We start from the raw sequence: 23,723 nt of genomic DNA, 5'->3' as shown, positions 1-23,723 counted from the left end.
GCTGTGTACCGTACCTGGAACTGTGACCCAACTCCGTTCTGGATTCTCCTTCGGCACCTCCTTGTATCTCTTACCTCCTGGCTCTAACAACTGAGCACATCATAGACACCCGCTTTGGTTTTGCATCTGGATTATCCTGTCTAAATTTGTTTGCTCGGTTCTGATCTCCTGCCTGTCCTCTGACCACTGATACATCAGCGTCTGGGACTCCCTGTGTGGCAACGGCCGAGCAGCGTTGGCAGCTGACCAGCTAGACCAAACCTCACCCTCTGGGTTCGGGCTGAACTATAAAACCAGAGGTTCCTGCCTTACTTCGTTTCAGTTTTCAAAAAATGTTTTTAGAAATCTAACTGTTTGTCTGTCTTGAATACTGGATCCCTCTGTTCTGAGCCTGACAGGATGAAGTTATGGAGATGCCATCATGAGGCAGAAAATACTCTGGTCAGATTCGACCAAAGCTTAAAATCCCAGTTTATATTAATTTAAGCAATACAATTTGAGTATTATCCAGACAGTGACCTGTGACCTTACTGTGACCTGATTACAAAATTCTCACTGTGAATGTTGGTTCTAGTTAAAAACCCTTTCTGAGCCAGATACAACACAGTCCCCACTGGGAAATATGTGGATGAAGATGAGGGGATGCTTTTCCTTAACAGGGACATCAATGGATGAAAATCCAATAGAGGTGACAAAGGTATACAGACTGGATTATAGGCACATCAGAGCTGAAATTAAATAATTAAATGTATGTAGAAGGTGCCAGTTAAAGTCTAGATTTGAATCCTATAGATAATCTGTTTCGAAATATGAATTGATGTTATCCATCCATCTGATGTGAAACTATTTTGCAGTGAAGGCTGGAATAACTGTGCTTTAGATCTGCAATGATTCAGGGAGGATGAATTCAAAACCATTCCAACTTTAAAACAATGTATTCAGTTGAAAACCTTCCTGCCCAAATCTGTTTTTTATTGTCGGGATTAAGCATTACTTTGTGTTGCTTATTTTCTTAAAGTCAATATAAATGACCCTGACAGAGCTTGAACAATAAAGAAATTCCAGGGCTTCTTGCAAGACATAGTTATCTGGAATAACAATACATCTGGAAGGTTCTGTATTTTCTTTTTCTGAAATGATTTCAAACATGTACCTTCATTCCAAGAAAGAGACAAGAGTCAAGCTCTAGATACAGAACTTTATTCCAGTGCAGCAGGTTCCTTCAGTCTCACACTCACACGTTCATCTTTAGAGACATTATATAAACATACAGCCTCTCGTCTGTATCCTTGGCAGTGACCTATGGTGTACACGGCTTGTGTCTGTTTCTCAGTCTCAAGTGCAGTAGGCCATGTAATAATACTAACACCCCCACCACCACAAGCACACACACTCAAGCCATTGATCCCCATCCAAGCTTTCCACAGGCCACTGACCGCTCACAAAGACTTATATTACAAGGATTGTAATGTGTAGCACATACGCCGGCGCCCGCTGCGTGTCTACAGACTGGCAGAAACACACAAATAAGCTGATGTGATTAGGTCACAGTGAGACTGTCAGGATAATACTCTGCTCTGAGGCACCTAATCTGGTTGAGCGAGCGATAATCTCATCAGATAGTCTGATTGTATGTTAATGTGAGTTCTGCGTGTGGAAGAGTATAGGATAACAGCCAAATCAAAAATCGAATCTAATCAACTAGGTCAGGGAACGGCTTTGTTCTGGACAAAATATTTTTAGGATATTGATGCTTTGTAGGTAGATGAAGCCAAATCCTGGTTGCATAAAGAGATTGAGTCTTTTATATTTCCTGCCTTCTCTTTTTTTTTTTTCGCGATTTTTCTATGAATACCTGTAACTCTTTTCAAACATAACCTGATAATTTTTGAGTCGATGTTTCTCAAAAGACAGATGGACAGAATAAGTTATAAGGTTCCAATATCTGAAGTCAATACCTCAAGTGAGGTACAGTATGATCTTCTTGTTTCCCAAGAAAATATCCTTATATCCAAAAAAATCATATGAGCATAATACAGCAGCCATAAATTAACCTGTTTTTATGTATTTCAGAATCAGAAATACTTTAATAATCCCAGAGGGAAATTACTTAAATTTATTTAATCTCTGAAACAGTATTATGAAGTACCCTGCAGAAATATTTACCCAACATCAACGTTTTTACTTTTTAAAAATCTGTCATTTTTATTACTTCTTGTTTACTTTAATGGCTTTTATTATTATTGTATGTATTTGTTAAGATATGTGACAGACTAACACAGGGCATCATTTTGAACTGAATGAAAAAATCTAAATAGGGTTTATAAAATTCTTTGCCTGTAATCTAACGGATTAATATGCTATAGTCTAACATCAGGAAAAATATTCATTGCTTAAATATTTATATTAGGTCAGATTTTGTTTTTTTTAATCTGGTTACTTCAAGTAATGGTTTGCATCATTGTGCCTGTAGACTGAGTGGAACAACATCTGCTGTTAGTCATGTGCAGAGCCTAAAGCCCTGTATGTGTCTGAGGAGGGAGGGTATTACGGTCTGTTCTCATTAGATAATTTACAGGAGGAAAGTTCCCCGCCATCGTCTCATAGATACTTCTCTCACTCTGTTGTCCTTATAAGTATTGGAGAAAATGTGGTGGCTCTGTGAGTCGGAACATTCTAACTTGTGATGGAAACTGGTCTCCAGGAAGATGAATCAACTGGCTGAATATTTTATTTCAACAACAGTGCTTAGAAAATAGATTGTTTTTTCCACAGCTGGTTTTGATCAGATCACTTTTTCTTTATGTTTTCTATGTCTCCTTCATAGACATGGCTTGTGACAAACTTTTAGAAATTACCAGTTATTTCAACCATGGATTTGTTTTTGCAAGTCTTCCATAAATACATAAAACATTTGGAGTGCACAACTAATACTTATAAAGTTAGGAGACCCTACCAACCTGAGCTGTGCTTCTCCTTAGCTCCTCCAAGTCCTTCACAACTTTCTCCCATGTCCATTTTGGCTTCTTCCTCTGTTTTTGTATGATGCTGCTATGCTACTTATGTTGTTAAACCTGTTGTGGGCATCAGAGCACCTGAAGCTCCATGACATTTGAACAAACTGTTTATTGTAACTTCAGACGAGAGTTTGCCACAGCGGAGGATGAATGCAAAATTGTTAGTTAACACTTAATGGTTTATGGTGTAATGTGATTAGTGCTGAAACAATTGGATTAATCGTGATTAATTGATCATTGAAATAATCTTCATCTAATTTAGGAACTGATTAATTGTTAAATGGAGTATAGAAATTGTAAAACATGCCTTTAGCTAACAAAGCGACTCACTTAGAGCAGTAATTATATCAAAATTGTAAAACAATGTATATGCTCTGCCCAGAACTCCACAGTTTCACCTGGTTTAATGTCATAGAAAATCTTCTTTAAGGAACCTTTTACTATCCGATTATTAGTCGATTAATCAATCGACTGATAGACTGATAAATTGATTAGCAAAATAATCATTAGTTGCAGCCCTAAATTGACAAAATGCGGATGAAGTTAATCGTTTTGCAAGGTGCTGTTATCACCTTTGGATAAACTGAATCCTTTAGTTCATTTAAGACCTCCAACATCAGTTCAATTCTTACCAAAGAGGGTTGCAACAAAACTGGTTCTACTTTGCAACTCTATGTTAACGGGCATCACTTTTATAATTAGCCACAGATGTTGAAGTTTACTATCATAGGCCAAAGAAAAAAGAGAAGGGTTCAAATAGTGCTCTGATTTATTTATTTATGCATGAAGGAGCTTCTGATTTATGAGAGAACAGCAGATCAAAGGCAAACTAAGCCACAGCTTGACATGGACATGAAGCAGTTCTGAATTGTGTGATGCTGGCATTTTTTTTTTTACATAAAGTTTATTTGCTCTTGCTAAATATTACAAAAAAGCACCAGGGGGATAATTTAAAGACACCTCATACATGTTCTGTTCGTAGCATGTTTTTCAAGCTTCGAGTTTTGTGATAAACCAACTCTTATTAGGCTGCTGCTGTGTTTAAGCAATGAGCCGTACCAAATATGCAACAAGCTACCCATGTCATGGCTTATTATAAAAGTTCAACAAAGCAAATGTAAGGGCAAACTATCACTGACAAGAACATGCACATGCAGTATAAGACATATGTAGTGAATAACTTGCAGTACTTGCTTATCAGACGTTTAACCTCCATTCCTGTTTTTTTTACCTAGCCTTCCAGAATGGCCTCATAGGACTGTAGATTTAGTAAGAGCAAACTTACTAAAAACTCAAGTTTTTAAAAACATTAATTTACCCCCCACCCCAGTTATGCCAAAAATCAGATCTGTTTATGAAAAACCATAAAAGAAATTCAAATGTCTTCATAAACATCTAGTTTATGTATGTTATTTTCTCCATTCCCATACATAGTGCCATAACATTAACCCCAGCACCGGCTGTGGGGGGGTCCACCTTTTTCCAAATACGGGTAATTAACTCTTTGGCCTGTAGTAATGAGAAATCAAAAAATTACTTTGATGGGTCTCAGATTTAGCCTTTCTGGATACGGATGCAACAGTATCTTCCTTGCATCTAATAAACAATATTGTTCCAATTTTTTGTATCACTTTCTTTCAGAAGTCTTAAACTTCATCTGAATTATTGACACCATTAATGTAAAACTTTCTCTTTGGTGACACTTAAAGAGCTTTATTTTGATCCGTAAGCGTAAGAATTTTGTTTATTAAAGTGTTAGGTAATCCACAATTAATCCAAAAATTAACTATTGATTATAGATTGTGTCAAACCTTGGGTGTAAATTCTTGGTTTTATTCTGGGTAATTATTGCCCAGCCTTTGTGGGGCTTAAAGGAAGCTCTGTGATACATAAACATAAGAATAACTAAAAAGCGTATGTAAACTGCATGTATCCACAGTGGTACATAAAAGTGCAACAAGTCTTGCAAAAGTAGGTGGTTTATTCATTTCTTTAAGCTGCAATCCAGTCCGTGTTAGCAACCGATCTGTAGAGATGTAGTCTTTACCATCCATTCATCCAACACCTGTGACAGAAGGAACAGTATCCCCTTTCATCTTTGGAGTGACCTCCAGGCCAATTGGTTTGCAGTTTTTTCTGTGACTCTCACTTCATCCTAGATGAAAAATTTGATAGAAACTACCCACAAAAGCCCATGTTTTTGTGGGTACACCTGCTCTATTTGATCTAACATATTTCAGTATGAATCTTTGCTTAAACTAGCTTTTTACAGTTTCTAAACCGTATTTCTGGCAGTAGAAAAAGCTGTGTGGTAAAGTCTCACCTTAAAGGTAAGAGTTTTGGTGGAGGCCCTCGGTAAAGTTTATTTTTCATCTTTTGAGGTCCAAAACGCAGGGTACTTATTGCTGTTTTTGTTGACATGTTGCACAAAAACTATTTTATTATGTATTATTATGTTTTAAAATTAAATAAGATTATAAAATATTTTTCAATTTCTTAGAAATCAATACTATTGTGATAAATCCAGCATAGTCTGTTTAATGATGACCAATTCTGTGTTTCTTTAATTATATTTAACAACTGGTTAGAAGATTGCGACTGACTGATAACACATTTAATTCTTATTTAATCTTTAGCTTCTGTCAGCTGCAATTTTCTGTTATGAAATGAGAACTTTTCTTTTTGCTATTCTTAAATCTAATAGATATACAAAGATCTTTTCATCCGTCTTTCATCTCACAAAAATGGCTCACTGTGAGTATTTGGTTATGATGGATTCTATTGATAAACTTAAGACTGAAATTTAAAAACTCTTTAAAAACTTTTTTAATGCAGGTATAAAACATATTTATGAAAAGTTGTGGTACAAAATGCTGCAACAGCTAAATAAATACTTCTGTATTAGAAGATAATGGATAAATAAAGTGTTCATTAGCTTCTATATCTACCTGAGACCTTGTGTACAGCATTCATATATTGGTTCTCAGGGATCACAGATTGCATTGTGCCAAATCAGATGCCAGACCTTTTTCTTTTACCATTTCTCTTTTATCTGCTTTCTGCCTCAACCGTCTATTGAGAATTCAAGGAGAAATGAGCCAGTCAGAAGCACAAAGAAAACCAGTGCATAGCAGTTACAGTATTTGTGTCTGCATAGACACAATGCACTCAACAAGGACACAGCAGGACCGCGTGTTTGTGTATATCGGTGTGATGGAGAAAGAGGGATTTGCCCTCCCACTCATCTCTCTGTCACAGAGAGGTGTCGTACTAAATGTCCTCCCCTCCAACAGAATGCAGTCACACATCACTCAAACTGTCCTGCTAAACTCCCTCCCCTACTGAGAGGACAAATACCACCCATTTTCCTCTGTTCGGCATCCAAACTCACACTATCTGCCTTTCTTCCCCATGTTATTTGTCACTAGCTCTGAAGCTCCAGTTGAACATGATTATATTAAAACAGTAGTATGTGATTCTATATATACATTTGGAAAAGGAAGCATATGTCTCCAATTCCTAAATTGTTACCAGCATAAGCTAACCCCCCGGCACCAATGCTTCTTCAAATCCATACAAAGTGTGTTTGTGTTTTGTTTGTAGTTAATTTTTTTGTGTGTTTTTACCTAAAATGATGCCGTTGGGAAAGGCAGGTGGCTGCCAGACCACCCTAACAGATGTCAGACGGACTTCTGGAAACATCATGCGGACAGGGGGCCCTGGTACTGGAAAGGAAAACAGGAAAAGGAGTTGGCAGCGAAATCAATGCATATTTAATACACACATTTAAGGAGATGAATGACTGATGGAGACAGCAGGCTTTTATATTTCACCACATTATGATTATATAAATTGGTTGCTCTTCTGACATGGTCAAACAAAACTAATCCTTCTAGAGGCTTATTTATAGTCCATTTAATTTTTTTCCCAAGCAAGTATTTATCTGTCTTTGCTTCTATTGGCTCAATTAATTCATCCAGCTGTGTCTATGTCGTTACATCTAATTCTGGATTTGAAATTAAATTCCATCCAACATATCTCTCTGCATGATGCTGCCACCACCATGCTTAACAGGTTGATCTGTCACTGTTCTGTTAGAACATCTAGTTATCTGTACAGTCTTTTATTAGATGAATATAAAATGATCTGTAGAGATTCCAGAACCATAAAAATACAAGCTACCACAAACTGTAAGAGCGTGGGACACCACCATCTCAGTCAGAGTAAAATACCTTTATTATCAACATGAACTTTGAGGGGTCTGAGTGAAAAATAACCCGACAAAAACTCGATCATGTCACATGTCCTCTAGAAAAATATATTTTTTTAAATTTAAGATTTACATTTTTGGCCACAATGATAAATATGTTAAGAGGAGTCAAGATTATCAAGCATGGTACCATAACCATGCTAGATAATCTTGACTCCAATCTGTATATGGGATAATAGTTAAAACCCAGACACAACTAGGTATATCAACAGTATAAACAATATTTCAAATATAATTAATTAAAAGGCTTTAAAGGCTGGTTTAAATTAGCCTCTCCCTAACTATATCCCATGGTGCCAAGGGACTGTTTCACTTTGATTAGTGATGGTGCAATGCTCAGCATGAAAGGACTAATTAGAAAGTAGAACCAACAAAAAAAAGTATTCCATTCAACCTAAAATCAATAGCTGATTATTCAAAAAGCACAGATAAGCAGTAGTTAGGGATGACTTACTCTAATGTTCTGTAATCATCTCAATCCCAAATATAGTTGTCAACAATTCCTAAACAGCTTGGTGACACCATCCATTTTAAATAAGCTCAGTGAATCAATTTATAGCCAGAGGTGTCAAAGGACTTTTTTTGAGGAAGTCTGCAAAATTCTTAATATTCAGCATTGATATATCTCTCTATTTAATTCATATGTAAGCCTGCAGCTGTATGAATTAAATAATACAATTTCTACCATGTCCATCCAGTTCTAGTTTTTAAAACTCATTAAAATGTTAGTTGCAGGATCATTCCATCCTGATGACATTCAAATGCGACTTTAAAGTCGCTACATAATATGACATGCTTGCCTAATATAAATGTGCATACACCTCGCTGCTTCACTGTATGCTGAGTCTTTTACACACATTGAAGAGGAAACTCCATAGGATGAAATGAAAAGAAGTAATTTCCCTTCAACCTCGTGACAACTCTGACATTGCTGCTGATAAAAGTACATGTTCCACCTCAGCAAATACATGTCAGCTAAAGTGTGTGCAAGCTTACAGCTGGTTCGAGTGTGTGTGTGTGTGTAAGAAAGGATGGGGGTTCATTATACATTGCCAGGAATTGACTTTGCCATTTTTGTTTTATCCTGAAATGAGAAAAACTTTTCAAACGTGACACGACTTGACAGAGGATGATTGCTGGTGTGCGAGAGAGCATATGTTCCTGAACACGTGTGTCTGTGTGGATCATAAAAATGCTGTAATGGTTACCAGGTCTATACATCGGGAGCTAAACATTTTACCATGGTTAGAGTGAAAAACAAATACACATATGTCTGTCATGACAGGAGAGGTGTGAAGAACAAAAAGAAAACAAAAACAAAGAGGTGTAAAGGGGAAACAAATATGCTCAGAGACCTTCTGGTCACAGGTCAGTAATTCCTACCATCTTCTTTGGTCCTGAGGAGGACGGGGGTGCTGGGAGGGCCGTCTCCAATCCTTGTGTACGCCAGCACTTGTAATGCATACATGGTGTATTTTTGGAGTGAACGCAGTAACAGCGTAATATTTTTGTCTCCTTCTACCACCTGAACACTAGGCGGGCCATCTGAGTCTTTCTCACTGTACAAGACCTGTGAAAAATAAGAAAAAAAAAATGGTAAAGAGGCATACAACAAACTGTCTGGTTACGATTTATTGTCTATATTTAGATTCCAGAAATAAGACAAGCATTACATGATCACAACTCACAAGGAGCATGAAACTACATCTCTGCTCTGTTTGGGAGACAGCATCGAAGTAAAATAAATAATATCACTATTCCTTTAGAAAATAAATTCTGTCACAAAGATAGTTATTACTATAGAAAAAAAAAGTCTAATCAGTTCACACTGGGTTATCATTGACTAAAAACAGCTAGAAGAAAAAATGTGTCAAGACCTGCTTTTCTTTGTTATCCCTTTCTCCCGTTTATTGCTCGAAAACTTAAATAATATGACTCTTAAAACCACTGGAGGAAATAAAATCACCTCATCTAAAAAAAAGACACAGATCGGGCACAGCAGGAGATCAGGGATGGCTATTCAACATTTAGTGAGGGGTGGAAGGTGTTAAAAGAGCTGCTGCTGGCAGCCACTTCCCATCTATTAACATGGTAGGCATGCTGCTCAGTGTGATCCACAGGAAGACACACAGATGTAGGGTGTTATTTGCTTTGGGCAGGTTGATGATGACCTGGATTTTATACACAGTGTGATTTACAGAGATCTACAAAAGTGTTTTTCCTGATGGTGATTCTTTCAGGTTTTGCTTTTCTGCCACTTATATATTCAGATTTTTCAACCGATACTAGTATCAGACCAAAGTAAATATGAAAAGTATTTTTTAAATGTTTAGTAAACCAGATTGTTTTGGCTGATATGTAAAAATGGCACAAAAAAAAAATGATGTTAGATCTGATGTTGTCTCATGACTGTGAATGGTTTATATTCAAAAGCATAAACATGTAGTCATTCAATAAAAAAAAGTTCTGTATAGTTTCCAAGATTAACAATGATCCGTTTTAAAAAATGACATTTGTTGTATATCATTTAAAGGTTAGCTAAAAACAATACTTGGATATGTTTTTCATAGGAATTCAAACACATATGATTTTGATTATGCCATCAGCTGGATCAAGACACTTTTTTAGTTTATGTCTAAAATAAATTTAGCAAGAGCATTTTTAAAGAATTGTATTAATAAAAAAGGGGGAAAGGTTAACATCTGAATCATCCATAAATCCAACACTTAAGATAGGTTCTGCATATCTAAAAAAAAAAAAAAGATGTTTTAAAAAAACACTGTGAAAAAGTTAAATCATTTTCACTTAATTTTGGAAAATGTATAACTTGTATACAGATTGATTACACAAAAAGAAAAAAAGTTTAAAGATTTTTTTTAAAATGTTGATGATTATAGCTTACAGAAAAACAAAAAGCAAACTTTCGACCAAGAGTTTTGGAATATTGGGTAAGAATGTGGGGTTAGGGCTCCTTTGCATGAATTGCTGCATCAATGCAGGGTGGGCGGGGGGCAATCAGTCTCTGGATCTGCTGAGTTGTAAAGGAGGCCCAGATTAGATTGGTACAGACCTTCAGGTCATCTTCATTGTTTGGTCTGGTGTTTCTCATCTTAATTTGATGGTACTTAATAGTTACCCTAATATGTCCAGGCCAGCCTGATGGCCAGTCAACACAGTAACACCATCGCTGGTGTTTAAACCAACTATTAGTTCCTTTTTGCAATGCAGGCAGGTACCAAGACCTGCTGGGTTCGGGGGTTGTCTTAAAGTGATGCCTTCTCCTTATAAACCTACCCAAATTTCTTGAATATATTTTGCATGATCTATGTTTTTCTCCCACGCTGTTTACATCTGATCACTGCTGCACTTTATGAAATGGAAATGTTTATTTCACTGCTAAGCTTCTGCTTATTTACTGCCTGAAAGCTGAACAAAATTAAGTTTTGTTTTGTATACACTCTGTGTATACAAAATTAAAATAAATATATCTATCCTCTAAATAAATAAAACTGTCCTCTCACGGCTGCAGTCCTCTCGTTTACTACAACAAATCTTTCCTTTGGCTTAACTTTCAATGAAAATGCTGGGATAAAGCAATATGAATGAATGGATGAATAAATGTCACAAATACTAAATAGGATTAAACTAACTCCACTCAGACATGTATACATTATAAGAGAAAACTGTACAGTGATATACAGTAGGAAACAGAATGGAGGATCCTGGTTGTTATGAAAAATATTGCACATGTCAGTAAAAAGGTTTGGGTTGGACAGTTAAACTATGATTTGTTTGAACAACCAGCTTTTTAAGAAATGTGGCTGCTGTCCTTTTGGAGGATGTCATTGATCGTCTTCTGGACGTCTGTCCAGTCAGCAGTCTTCCCCATGTTTGTGTAATCTACTGACCCACAATGGACTTTCAGCTTTTTATAGCTAATCAGCTGATTAGGATGTGATGCCACAAGTTTACAATATTCAACATTTTCCCAATGCTTCAATTCCCTAGATGCTGAACTTTGGGTTTCAATATCTCTAAGCCACAATTATCACAATTACAAGAAACAAAGGCTCGAAAATGTTCACTTCATGGTTAATGAATCCATATGAATACTTGAGTTTCCCTTCTGAAAGGAGTGAAATAAAACAGTTAACCTTTTAAAAAACATTTAACCTTTGAAACAAATAAACCTGTATGTCTAACTGCAATTTTCTGTTTAGAGAGACATTAAGGGTGACACTGCAACATCTCTTCTCAGGATTCTGAAAATGAGACAAAATGCTGACCTGCATGTCTAAATATGTTGGCAATGTGTAGGCTTACGACTTGACATATTTCACTTTATTTCAGATTGAACATGAGAGATGAGGACAGGCTGCAGGATGTATTGCTTTAAGTGGGATGGCAGTCTGGACCTAAATGCTCTATTCTGACTGTGACTATGCACACAAAGCATTTCGTTTCTTGCCAAACCTGCAGTTCATATTGTTGAATTACAGAAAATCTTCCAAATCCAACAGGTTTTGTGGATTACTTTTCTGTTTTTTTCTAACAAAGGCATAATCCTATCTTTGTTTCACCTTACACCCACTTCTGTGTTATCAAAGACATAAATCCTTCTTAAATTGCACGCATACCCCCAAAACATAATCATTGCAGCAGGGTGCTAAAAGCAATGGTGGAGAATGGACTAACCGGAATAGTTACAGGATATTACATCATTTTCCTCTTGTATCAGATTTTTTTTGTGTGTGAAGGTCTGTGTGGATTTGAGTGTGTTGGAGGAAGTGGTAATGGGCCAAGAGGGTCAGGCCAGAACATTACGGTTGGTTTGAGTGTCTCTGTGTCTGCTTGAGAGTTTTTATTCACCTTATAGCCGATAATGACTCCGTTCCTTTGTGCCTCAGGAATAGGAGACCAGGTGAGCATGATCCTGGAGGAACTCACTGCCTCAGCACTTACATTCACTGGAGATCCAGACGGAGCTGAGGAAAAAACAGACAAAGAAAACGTGCGCACAAACACGCCGCTCAGTGCCACTTGACTCTCTGAACCAATCTTCGATTTTACCTCAATCATCCACCTCCCTCCCTCTCTCCATCAATCTTCCCCTGTGTGAAATTGAGGGGGCGAGTAAAGGCCAGGAAAGGTGGCAAGATGAGAGGAGGACCCAGAAAAGTAATTGTAGCACTTTATTTCTCAACCAACTGCCTTCTTATGCCCAACTAGTAATATGTCAAACACATCTCTGCTGGACAATTGGAAACAGGAAAGGGGACCGAATGAGGTCTGTATTTGTACCAGATTCGGTGGTGCGTGCTGCAACGGTTTGGCTCCATGGTCCGGCTCCTATGGAGTTGAAGGCCTGTATCTGAACCTGATAGTGAGTCCAAGGACTTAGCCCCTCTATTGTGGCTTCGGTAGCTTCAACTCCGCCCGATACGTCCTCGTTCCTGTCTTCCCCGTCCCCATCTGTCCTCCACACACGAAGCCTGTAGCCCACAGTTTCTGGGCTGCTGTTGTACTCAGACTCCAGAAGAGGCTGAAAGAAAACAAGGAGCAAAGAGCAAATCTGTTGTTTTCTACTCCACATATTATTGAAATGTAGACATTCCTTTTTTTGTCAACACATATCTAAGAAGACTAACAATGAAGAAAAATAAAATTCATTGCATGTCAGATTAACACTATGCTAAGGCAGATATTACCACTTCGCTCTAAGTTCACAGCATGTAGGTTTTTCTGCTTATTTCCATCCCGACCACATTCAGGCCTATAATATTTGACCCTTTTAGAATTAGATGTTCATTTTGTGTCACTCACTGAGATGCTCTGGGTCCCTTGAAATGGGTTTAACATGCAGGATACCCCTCAACCAGTAATAACCAAAGAACTACCTATTCTCTGCGTTGTTAAAGTCCAGTCACCTTTACCTTTTTTCTTTCTTCTTCTTACCTGTAGCCTATTTTGCTCTGATTTTAAGTGGTCCTCCATTACCTCTGACCCACATGGGGATGCATGGTAACGTATTACTTTAGGGAATAATTCTCCGGTAATCACTTTAGCCAGGTGTCCATACTTTGTACCTAATATATCAGACAATTTTCACCAGCACTGTATTTAGCAAGTGTCCCATGTTGTACAAAGGATAAGTCTTTGAGACGCCCAGTCATTTTAAATACCTCAGTGATTTAGCACAGCTTAGCATTTAGGAGCCATAATACAAAATGTCACATTAGTTTTATTACCCTTAATATGCAGCTTAGAATAATAGCCTTAGCTAACACCATTATGATGTTCCCATTACAGCAGAAAACCAGCATAGCCCAGGCAGGGTGCTAACATACAGGTGAAATCCCATTAGCATGCTGCACTTGTAGTCCACAGTGTCTCAGTGTCTGTGTCTGATTTGACAGGCTCTTTTTCTCATTCCAAGTCTTAAATGGAAAAATACTCTGCTCTACATTTATGTCGTGATAAGAGGAGTGGATGGTAGAGAGTGAAAGAAGGATGGAGGGAAAGAGGGAGGGAAGAAAACCCAAAAAAAGGGAAGACTAAGAGGACAACAAAACATAGTGGTTTGTGCTGGTAGTGGTCCAAAGTGGTGAATGGGAAATGTGACAGATTAGTGTGTGCAATGATAACCAGTAGAGACAATGATTACAGGCTGTCAACCTGTTCAGTCCTGCTGCTGCGGCTGCTGCTGAGAGAGTGAGCAAGCACACTAATACTGATGTAGGAAAAAAAAAAGATGCAAAAACAAAACGGGTCCGCAAAGACATAAATGAACTCCCAGTCAAATTAGCACAGCTTAAATAAGTATAAAAAAAAAGAATAGTGGTTAATGGTTTTACAGAGACCACCATGTGTTTGACGTATGTGTGTGGCTGTGTGTGTGGTACCTTCCAGTTAAAGCGTAGACTGGTCTGTGTGGCAGACACGAGGCTGAGGTTGGAGGGGTGGGAGTCAGGGGCAGCCTGTAGTGTTTGAATCAGCCTAGAGGGGGCGCTCATTGGACTTGAGCCGACGATGTTCACCTGCTGCATCCTGAACCTTGAGAGCATAAAAATCATATTTTAAATGTAAGAGTTTAAATGTAGAGTTTAAACGGTGAAGTGATGTGTGTGGGGTTTGTAATGGAGCTGTCTGCTATATGATGTTTCATACTGACAACGTGTCAAGCTGTACCTACTTTAAAAACAAAGGATTTTAAATATCTCACCCATAATATAGAAACAGCTACTCTCTTCCTATAAGACATGTGATTACTGTGTTTAAAGTAATGAAAATGAAAATCAGATCAGTGTTCTTTTATATTTACACAAGTCATCAAGACCAGGGTTAGGAACAAATGGGGCGCAACATGAAATATGTATAAAATATTGAACAACTAAATAAACTACATACTTTCAGTATTTCTATGACTGCATATTTTTACATTAAATAAAATTATTTAATTAAAAAAAGAAACAATATGCAATGTTTTAGGTTAATAGATCCATCCATCCATCCATCCATCCATCCATCCATCCATCCATCCATCCATCCATCCATCCATCCATCCATCCATCCATCCATCCATCTTCTCTCATGCTTATTGCTAAGTGGGGTTGCGAGGGGAGCTGGTGCATATCTCCAGCTGTCTACGGGCGAGAGGCGGGGTACACCCTGGACAGGTCACCAGTCCATCGCAGGGCAACACAGAGACAAACAGGACAAACAACCATTCACACACACTCAAAGAATTTAGCCCTAACATTCATGTTTTTTGACTGTAGGAGGAGACCGGAGTACCCGGAGAGAACCCACGCATGCACAGGGAGAACATGTAAACTCCACAGAGAAAAAACTTCTTTATGTAAGGCCACTGAGCAGCCCTAGGTTAATTAAAAATAAACTACATATTCTACATATATTTTTAAATAAAAGCATTTCATCATCATTTGCAAAAAATGTAAACATTAAACAAAGTGGTAAAATATATTGAATTATATCATATTGAACTTAAAAAGTAAATAAGGGACGTCTGAAAAGGAAAATCTAACCTTTACTTTAAAGACCTACATTCAGCAGCAATGCTTGTATTTTAGAGGAAGTCGAATAATGTATAAATGTAGACTAGAATACCTTATTTTTGGCTATGCAGATGAACATGAAAATGTACAGGTTCAGCTATCGATAGATTATAAATTCAAATGATTAATTGCACATAAAGTCTGTGGTTTATGGAGAGTCAATTTCTGTCTCAGAGTTTTTCCTCTACTAAAGGAAATGCAAATGGAAATCGACTAAAACTATAAGAGGCAACATCAGTAGGGCCAATATTAGCATCCTCTCATTTCTTTCTGTTATGGGTACTGACTGCTTCTAGAGCCAAGGTCTGGTAAAGATTTTCACTCTCTCCAGTTTGTTCTCATAATAACCTGATTCACTTCATAAATGTGTTCAACAAAACCATCACTGATTTTGTCACTGAAAACTGACGGGTAATTCAAGTGGCCAACTTCCCCATTAAAGCCATCTTTATAACTGTGGAATGACTGTTGTGTTTTTCTGTTAACCATAACCCTTTATGGTGGACTTTAAGTACTTTTAATAGGGATTCTAAGGAGATATAATTTTAGCAAATTATTTAAAAACTGGAATTAGGACATCCCCACATATTTAATGAGCGAATGTTTGCAATTAGGTCTTACAAACCTGCAGGTTAGTAGCCTCTGTCATACAGTTAATTATAGCCTCAGAAAAAAAAGGACAATAGGGATTCTACTGATGTCTATTCAATTCAGTAAATGCATTTATCTCGAACGGAGCAATTTCAAGGCACATGAGTAGCACAGCATAAAACAGAGGGAACAGCAGCAAGGGACTATAACAAGAACAATGTATCTCTGATAATAATAAAATATATTTATAAATCCATATATACTATATTATGAATATGTATATATCTATAAATATGAAACGTGCTATGCAAATATTACTTTATGCAGTGTCGAGGAATTATGTAGCCTAAAGTGCAACATGAGTTCATGGTTTGGCTGGGAGGGTCAGGTGTCCCCATGTCAAATATGGCTAAGGGTTTAGAGTAACAAAATAACAACAGACCAGGCGCAAAAGTATGCAAGATAAATAACAAGTTACCCGTTTGATATAATCAGAGAAAAATCAACACACTTCAATTCTGACTTTTAACCCATGAATCAATTAATTTTAAGGCCAAAATTCCTGAAATATATCCCTGCAGAAAACTGTTGCATAACTTCAATTTTGCAATAACTCTTGATTCTTGAATGGCTACAGGACATTAAGCCCCCCTTCACACCTAATTAATACCATAATGCATTGCAAAAAAAAAAGATCTACAAGGGCAAAGAGGCTCTTAAGTTCCCAAACGGTTTAGAGCCTGTAAGGTAGCATAGTGGGGTTTGCAGCATTTAAAGCTTTCCCATGCGCAGTGGCATGGCTTGTTCATCAGAGGACCTAAAGCATCTGATCTCATTCCAACACTACCACCTCATCATGCACACGCTGCCTGGCAGTGCTTCCAGTGAGCTACTGTTATGCTCTGACCATCATGCCTATGACATCTGTTGCAATCTGCTGCACTCAAAAAAAGGAGAAGCTTCAACCAGAAAATCTGTGCTCTCTATGTCAACAAATATGGTTCCTTTATCAGGTTCCACGCAGATACATTTACCGAGTCTTTTTTTAATCCTGACGGATGAGTCAAACTGACATATATTAGATTAATAAGAGCATAATTAAAAGTTAATTATGTTAAAGTTTGCTGATGCAAATGCATTTGCATACAATTATATCATGGCTGCAAATATATTGATTGCAAATAGAATAAAGCAAAAAAAGCCTTTTATAAAGAATTTAAAGGAATGCAGTTGGCTTGTGTGTCGCTTTACTAAAGCAGATTAGACCCAGCAGTTCTACTAAGAAAGTTAGGAACCTACACTACACACCGTTGTGACAGAAGCACTTAAAAAAAAACTGTGAAGGATCATCAATAAATTCCAGAGATTTCCTGGTATAAGAAAAATAAATACATTAATTTGCTTTAGATTCATATGTATATGTTTTTTACAAAGTGAAGTTTGTCATGCTTTACTGCTTGCTAAACATGTCAGAAAAAGTAAATATTTTACCCTGCCTCACTGATAAGATCAGTATAAAGACAGCCTGATTTAAAATCTTTAAATGTTAGGCAAAGTGCCAAACTGTGCAGAATGATTTCGCTATTAAATTATTGAATAGTAGAAATAAAAAGCTGAGGCTTCTCAGGAGAAGCTCTTTAGTTGTCTGAAAACAGCAGTCAGTAAAACCACCATTTCTGAACATGAAGACTCGCAAACACGAAAATATTCACAGGAGAGCGTTTGTTTCTTATGCTTCTAAACGCAGCCATGCTTCGGTGTGGCTTATGAAACATGTGATTGGCAGAGTTTGCAGGAGAGAATAAATCTATGATGTGTTGTCCCAGCGATGGGGAAAGAGTAAAAGCAAGATGCAAAGAAAGATAAGAAATGCAGGCAAGTGCAACACTTCATCTAACAGAGCTTCTGCCTGTGACAGCAGGAACCCAGTGACTCTAAACTGTGTGGAAAGGTGCCAACATCCCATCACAGTTGACAACACGGATAATCAAGCTTCTTACACATTTTTATGACAAATTTATAAGTCTTTCGGAAGTTTGATTTGCAGAGTACAGACAGTTCCACAGTCTGCGTGGATGGGTGCATAGATAAGTGGATAATGTGCAAATGCATAGATGTAAGGACTCTCTATAAAGCAAATATAGATAGATTAGGAAATTCTGGAAATAAACATGTTCTATTTACAACCGGGAACTGGAAACACTAGAATGAAACTCCATACTTTTCCAACCAAGGATGAAAATTAAGGATACTGGGATACGGAGACGTGTAGGAGAGGAAGAGGATGAGCTGCTTCTTAAAGAAGGAACAGATTCCTGATAGAAATTCACTTCTCTCTTCTTCCCCCCGCCACGCTCCTTGTCTCTCATTCTTTCCTCGTTCTCTGGTTTAATGCTTTCTACTGCCCTTCAAACCTTCTCATCAACGTTCCTCTCCCCTGCCCTCATCTCACTGCTTCTCCCTCCCCTTTCCTTTAGCTAGTTTGCAGGAGGGTAATAAGTATCTGCATGCTGCAGCTGTGAAGGTGCTGACAAACAGAAAAGTCTCAGATGGAACTGTCTTTCTGTGTGCCAGTGTGATTTATCGAACTTCACCTGAGCCTTGCGATACTGCAGAAACTGCCGAAGAGTAAGATTTGTGTAAGCCGGAGCGCGTGCATACCATGATGTGTGAGCCTGAGATTGTGCTCAGACTTGCTCTGAGCAGGATGAGGGTGTTTGCTGCTAACCTGTACTGAGTGAAGGGAGTCAGGCTGGGGATCTCCAGTGTGTCTGCATTCGGCTCGTTGTCTTTCTGGTAAACGACTCTCCATGCCTCCTCCTTGCCGTCCTCCTTCACCACCTGTTAAATAGGGAGCATGTTGCAAGACAGATCTCCTCCTGCTGTGTTTTGCCATCGGCTCTCACCACTGAGGTGTACTTTGAGCCCAAACACACCTGTCCTTCCACGATCCATCTGGATATGGCTGTTTTGCCATCAGAACCGGGGCGAAACCTGAGCATTGCTGTTCGAGGACTGATGTTAGAGATGACAAGGTTAGAAGGAGCCCCAGGAAGCTCTGCAAACAGAACAAAAAAGATACAACAAGTTAGAATGCCATCAAAAATGTTATTTACTTTGAAATGTAATTATAACTCATAAAATTAAAAAGAACAAATAGAAACAAACTGATATATTTACCCTTATCTTTATGATTCTAGATTAAAGTAAAGAAACACTTAAATTAGGTATCTAAAAAAGTTAAAGATTACATTTACAAATGAAAATAAGATTTTTACTAAAGCAACATTAGCCGCTGAAAAGTACTCTATGCTAATAGTAAGTGCGTAGTAAATACTACCATATTTCCCAGACTATAGAGTGCACCTCTATACAGTATAAGCCGTGTCCACTATATTTTTTAAAAACTTGAAACGTACATATATACGCCGCACCGGGCTATAAGCCAGTGATATCTACTGAACTGTCTCCCACCAAACTTGTAGGGGGAGCTCTCAGTGTTGCCAACTTAGCGACTTTGTCGTTATATTTAGCGACTACTCAGACTCCTCCAGCGACTCTTTTTCAAAAAAGCGACTAGCGACAAATCTAGCGACTTTTCTGGGGTCTGCCGTGGGACGCCTCCCCCGGCCGAACCCCATTCTCTTGCTTCCGCCGGAGTCCCCCCTCTCAGCGCTGCAGTCTGAGACACAGCATGTTACCCTCAGGGTCCAGACTGCAAATGAACCGCGCGCCGGTATTGATGGCGCAGGTTGATCACGTTGGAGTCAGAGCCCTCAGTTGCTGGACCTGCCATAGAGAACCTTGAACAACATGAAGATGACTTACTCTTTCTGTGAGCAGGCAAGCACAGCCTGTGTTTGTAAGGAAACAATAATTACCATTATTTTCTCACATTTTCATTGATTCTTTGTAGTCTTTTTTGTTCCATTTAGATTTTTAATGTTAATGTAATGTAAAAAATGTTATGGTTTAAAATGTTCATTTTTTTACCATGATTTTTAAGCTCCTTAGTGGAACACAGGAAAAAAGTAAAAAAAAAGAAAGGTGAAAATAAAAATAAAAAAATTGTAACTCCACCATAGTGTCTCTTTATGGTTAATTTTGCCGGTCCCAAGCCCGGGTAAAGGAGGAGAGTTAGTATTGTAATAAAATAAACATTAATTTAAAAATAAAATAAAATAAATATATAAACATTAATGGACACAAAAGTAGCTCTATATATTCTAAGTTTTTTTTAACTCACTTTCTCTCTCTCTAATGACATTATTTCTCCCACAGCATCAATAACATGCACGTCATGTGGCAGATCATGCAAATTAGGAAATTACATCATTCAGCGACTTATAGCACAGCCAATAGCTACTTTCCTTACTGAGTTGTTGGCAACACTGGGAGCTCTACATACATTTGTTCTCCATTAGCCCTTTACTCTGCCATTTCCAACTTTGACTTCCACCTCTGGGGGTTAGCACAAAATCCACGGAAAAGCTGCACCGTCTTATAAGCTGCATGGTTAAAAGTGTGGGAAAAAATTAGCAGCTTATGGTCTGGAAATTATGCTGTATTCAGTCCTGTTCCTTTGGTATAGAAATGCTAGCATATCAGCAAGATATTGACCGCAACACAGCAATGTTTCATTGATGCCCTTTCTGAATTCCTAAGTGAGGTTGATCTAACTTTAAAACCTCAACAACAGACAGCTTTGAAGTCATTTCTTTTCAAAAAGTACATATTTACTATTGCTACCGGGTGGCGCTTGAAGTTTGTGTATCACATCCATACTTATCTGATTGGCTCTAACCTGATGATGCTGACGCTTTTAGTCCCACCTTTGAAATCAATGACATGTTGATGTCGTACCATTCTGGCTGGTCAGGCTAATAAAAATCCATTAAATTCCCGTTCTGTTTCAAAGACAACTTTTCCTAGTTTGCTTTGCGTTACTTGACCTTCTATGTCTTGTTTTGTTTTTCAGCAGTTTTTTTCTAAAAACAAAGCCAAATGTTGCTGTTTATAATCCTCCAAATAGTATTGCAACATTTTATACCACACTTTTTCCCTCCATAGAACCTTCCATATAATGGATACAGCCTTTAAATGTCTGGCATTCCCTAACTTTGGTGAGGTTTAATATCTGCCTACTGGAAAACTGTTGGTTTACTGGCAGTTTTCTTCATAATTTGGTAGACGACAACATGAAATGTCTGTTAAAACTGCTTTATTTTTGGGTGTTTTAAGACATTTTCATATCAACCAAGATGGGTCAAAACTCTCCTTTATCAGTTCCAGGTTTTGAACTGAAACACTCAAGTAAATTAAGATTTAAATGCTATCTGACTGAGATGCATGAGCAGCTTTTATTCAGAAGTGTAAATAAACCTGCAAAATTTTAGCCAATATCCTTAACTTTCCTCTCCACTTGTAAAGCTGATATAATTTTAAATCCATATAAAATTTCACTCGACTGAAGCCTGTGGCTGTATTGCCTTCGTAATAATGAGAAAAAGAGAAATCTGTCTACTGTAGTTTTAACATGTCAATAGGTGTACACATATATGTTGGTATTTAAAACGCCTTCTTATTAACAGAGGCCAGTAATTTGCTGAAGAATAAAATACATAAGTATTACAGCCTGACTAATTATTTAAAAGAAATTAAAAGAAACAAACTGCAAAAGTAAAATTTTTTGCAGAACCTTTTTTTAGTGAACTGCTAAACAATTTGCAATGCGAAAACATTTAAATATATTTTAAATAAAATATGGTTGCCACGATTCTTAACTTTCAAACTACATACTTGCAACACTTTGGAAGGGCAAAGGGTCTCTTCAGTTAAGATAAAACAATAGGGACCTTAGAACTTTAATATTCTTAATGGCGGTAAACAAAGTAGTGTAAGGTAGAAGAATACCAAACTTATCAACGTTGCTCACATGTTTAAAAACTCTATATACATCTTAACATTTTTAAATTCTAATATACTTGATGGAAGTATATTATGAAAAGCGATCATTTTAAAATAGAATAAAACTAAGATAGATTTTTTCTATGTAAACTAGTATCTGGTACATGCAATGTGCAGCAGTCCTCTACAAGTTCTGCCTTTCTTGTGCCTTTGCATGATATTTTCTTCAGTAATTATGTACAGCATCATGGTAGCAACAGATTCGTACTTCTTTCTGCCATAACATCAGACTCCAATGCCTTTACAGCAAAATGTGCATTATTTCTCCATTGAGTAGCTGACTGAGCAACCAGTTGATTAACATTTCAGCAGTACAAGGAGCATGGTTTGAAAAATGTTATATATAGATAGACGGATTCACTGTATATACCCCATGTATCTTTTCCTCCTTTCGGCACCTTCTTTTTGACTATTAGGCCGGTGTGAAATGTGAATTTCTCCACTGTGAGATCAATAAAGTCGATCTTATCTTATCTCATATTGCACTTTGGATGCACATCAAGATGAAGGAGTTCAGAACAATACATTGACATCATTGGCTAGTCCGTGTACTTGAAAATACTATTCAAATACAAGGCTGTTTTCGAACATTCGCCCTAATCACTATGTAGGGATCTATATACTGGTTGGGATGAGTGTTAGAACATCAAGTGGATGAAAAAGTAGCAGAATCGAAATTTCCAAGAATGCACCTTGAAAAATAGATGTTCTATGGTTACTAGACGAGCAAATACATCCCAGCATGCTAAGTGAGAGTTCTCCCTGCAAAGAATCATGGTATTTGTTGTGGTGGCAAGACAGAACCAAGATGGCACAGGCATTGTGCAGGGAGGCGGAGTTACATGACCATAGGGGAGCGAAAAGTAGTTATTATCTGTCTAAAATGTCCGTTAACTGAGTTCACTATAAAGTCCACTACATAGTCCCCGCTCTATATATTGATTGTTGGTTTTAGGGGTTCGGGTGGACGTTCTGACATAGCCATAGTGTTTAGCTTTACTGAGCCTTTTAAGTTGCTCTCAAACATCAGTGTTGTAGCCTTTGCGCGGTTAGCATATGACATCCTTTAACGTTTTTTTTTTTTCCTTTTCCTTTTTCTGAACAATGCTTTAGTACTTACCTTGTCAGCTAGCAGTTGCGTATGGTTTTTGATGGATTTATTCACCATGGGAGCAGTGTTTAAAGCTCCCAGCAGTAGCTCCGTATTTTAGTCAGGTAAATGGCTAAAGGGAGGTAAGAGACTGAGCTTCTCACTGAATGGATCTTTGTAACAATTTTGACATATTGACACGAACACATGGTTGTTATTAAACTTTAACAACCCCCGTAACAATTAATTTCTCTAATAAATTTATACTAAAACTGCTAAAATGCAATGACAACTACTATTACCAATTCGTCAAGTCTAAAGGATTTGAATTCAGACCGAGGACAGAAAGTTGCCAGTAGCGCTTCTTTAAAATGAACCCATCTATTGGCAGAACGAAACACAAATACAGAAAGTTAATTTTAAGTCAAAGACCTGCACTTGTGCTGCAGCGTCCATATCTTTCTGCTCTGTCAGAGCAATTTATTTCTTTTTTTTTCCAAGGTCGACAATACAATACAGAGTAAGATAAATCTAAAGAGCAGTAAGGGTGATGAGAAATAAATGTATCGTCCACTATGTTCCATTTAACGCCTGTGAATGTCTGAATAGGCAGCAAAGCTGTGAAATTACGTTTGACCCATTCTTATTCTGACTTTGTTCCGTCTCCATGGGAATAATAAGAGGCAGGAAGCACGCAGTTTGGGTGACCAGCT

The 23,723-nt window shown here is 37.6% G+C and overlaps 1 protein-coding gene across 2 annotated transcripts in view; it reads right to left on the bottom strand.

Annotated features, from left to right (window-relative positions):
- Positions 1-23,723, bottom strand: part of sdk1 (sidekick cell adhesion molecule 1) — a 381,738-nt gene that overhangs the window by 44,064 nt on the left and 313,951 nt on the right. For both annotated transcript variants that reach the window (XM_015377352.1, XM_015377351.1), the window contains exons 22-28: positions 18,890-19,011; positions 18,682-18,794; positions 14,190-14,340; positions 12,589-12,829; positions 12,157-12,272; positions 8,671-8,857; positions 6,644-6,742 (exon numbers count right to left, since the gene is read on the bottom strand). In XM_015377352.1, the coding sequence (XP_015232838.1) occupies positions 6,644-6,742; positions 8,671-8,857; positions 12,157-12,272; positions 12,589-12,829; positions 14,190-14,340; positions 18,682-18,794; positions 18,890-19,011 (1,029 nt within the window). The remainder of the gene's footprint in view (positions 1-6,643; positions 6,743-8,670; positions 8,858-12,156; positions 12,273-12,588; positions 12,830-14,189; positions 14,341-18,681; positions 18,795-18,889; positions 19,012-23,723) is intronic.

Source organism: Cyprinodon variegatus, unplaced genomic scaffold (assembly GCF_000732505.1).
Source record: "Cyprinodon variegatus isolate N-32 unplaced genomic scaffold, C_variegatus-1.0 Scaffold152, whole genome shotgun sequence".
NCBI classification, from domain to species: domain Eukaryota; kingdom Metazoa; phylum Chordata; class Actinopteri; order Cyprinodontiformes; family Cyprinodontidae; genus Cyprinodon; species Cyprinodon variegatus.
This window is presented reverse-complemented; position numbering and strand designations above follow the sequence as displayed.